Source organism: Nansenia antarctica, assembly GCF_963989245.1.
Source record: "Nansenia antarctica genome assembly, chromosome: 4".
Lineage (NCBI taxonomy): Eukaryota > Metazoa > Chordata > Actinopteri > Argentiniformes > Microstomatidae > Nansenia > Nansenia antarctica.
In genome coordinates, this window is record NC_137689.1 from 5,428,543 (window position 1) to 5,430,384 (window position 1,842).

The window sequence follows — 1,842 nt, forward strand, 5'->3', positions numbered from 1 at the left end:
CAAATATAATGTTTACTGCACAATAACTTTGTGCCGCCATCGGCTGAACATCTTCATCCTCATCCCCTATATACAGGAGCTAGAGACATGTGGCGCGCATATGATGACATGAAGGATTCCAAATGGAGAAACTCAGACAAGTACTTCCACGCCCGGGGCAACGCCGACGCTGCCAGCAGAGGACCAGGGGGGAAGTGGGCAGCCAGAGTGATCAGGTGAGAAGACCAGGGGGGAGGTGGGCAGGAGAGTGATCAGGTGAGAGGACCAGGGGGGAGGTGGGCAGGAGAGTGATCAGGTGAGAGGACCAGGGGGGAGGTGGGCAGGAGAGGACCAGGGGGGAGGTGGGCAGGAGAGGACCAGGGGGGAGGTGGGCAGGAGAGGACCAGGGGGGAGGTGGGCAGGAGAGGACCAGGGGGGAGGTGGGCAGGAGAGGACCAGGGGGGAGGTGGGCAGGAGAGTGATCAGGTGAGAGGACCAGGGGGGAGGTGGGCAGGAGAGTGATCAGGTGAGAAGACCAGGGGGCAGGTGGGCAGCCAGAGTGATCAGGCGAGGGCTTCACACCCACATATCTGACCAGACATTGTGTTGCCAACAGAATCAGCATCTGCCAGCTGTGCTCGTAACGGCGTTCAGTTGAAAAAATGAATTGAGGACTTTGAGGAAAGGTTTCTCCTTTCTGCTTCAGATTTAGAAGCATTGCTCTCATTGTTTTCAACTAAGAGTCTGATCAGAGTACAGGCGTTCTGTATCGTGGATGTGTGTGTGTCATTGTTGATGTGCAGTATGGTGGTCTAGTGATGTAACATCCAGAACGTTCCTGTCCTCTGTCAGTGATGGACGGGAGATGGTGCAGGAAGCCATGGGGAGGGGCCACGAAGACTCTGAGGCTGACCAGGTGGCTAATCGCCATGGACGTGAAGGAGGAGACCCCAACGTCTACAGACCCAAAGGTCTCCCCGAGAAGTACTGAACCAACACGGCTTCCAAGGGATGAACCCAAACTAATCTATGCATCTGGAAATCTAAATGAGTCCATCCATGGTCTAACAAACCAAATATTGCTTGTCCTCTGCTTTTTCTTAGTGCATGATAGTAGTGGTAAATATATTAAAGATGATTAGATTAGAAAGCTAACAGACATTGTATGAGTTGTTTAAGGGCATTCAAGTACATTTTTTGGGCAGAAATAAACCCTTTAAAAAATAAAAACGTCTTGGTGGATTTATCTAATAATAAGGTTCGACAAACTATGGTTTGTTTATCTTTCAAGTTTTGGTTACAAATACAAAGTGTATAGTCCTTTGGTTAGTCCTTTTTGTCAGATTCTTAATGATATTATGCTCATATTAGCATATTAGCATAAGGGCCCGCTTGAAGCTGGCAAGATGTCACTCCTCTTACTGAAAGTCATAACAGGGTGATGTTAAAAACACTGGGCAACATTACATTAGCAAACAGAATGTAGTATATACATTTCTATATGGTTATTCTTTATATATGTTATATACAAAGAAGCTAAAAGTCATGCAGGTGACTTGTTTTAAATGTTTAAGGTTTATTTTACTGGCCATTCAATATTCATAATCCAAGTTGTTTCCTAATGTCACCAATAGACATACAGTAAGGAAATCAGTGAACCAAATGTTTTGATAGTTGGGCAATTGACAGTGTAGTGTTTTCAAGAGTGGAAAAAAGTACATAGATTAGCATTTTAAGACTGATGGTTATGCTCACACACACACACAAGTGTTGTCTATAACATAATGAATGGTTATACAATTAAGTACAGTTGTACAAGCATTACAGTTTTTACTTTCAGTATTGCATGTAAGCTAGCCAACA

At 45.3% G+C, this 1,842-nt stretch overlaps 1 protein-coding gene across 1 annotated transcript in view; it reads left to right on the forward strand.

Annotated features, from left to right (window-relative positions):
• Positions 1 to 970, forward strand: part of LOC308156504 (serum amyloid A-5 protein-like) — a gene marked incomplete at both ends in the record, with an annotated part of 1,200 nt that extends 230 nt beyond the window's left edge. Inside the window, 2 exons of the mRNA XM_080529852.1 lie at positions 77 to 215; positions 832 to 970. Of these exons, the coding sequence (XP_080385978.1) occupies positions 77 to 215; positions 832 to 970 (278 nt within the window). The remainder of the gene's footprint in view (positions 1 to 76; positions 216 to 831) is intronic.
• Positions 971 to 1,842: the final 872 nt, after the last annotated feature.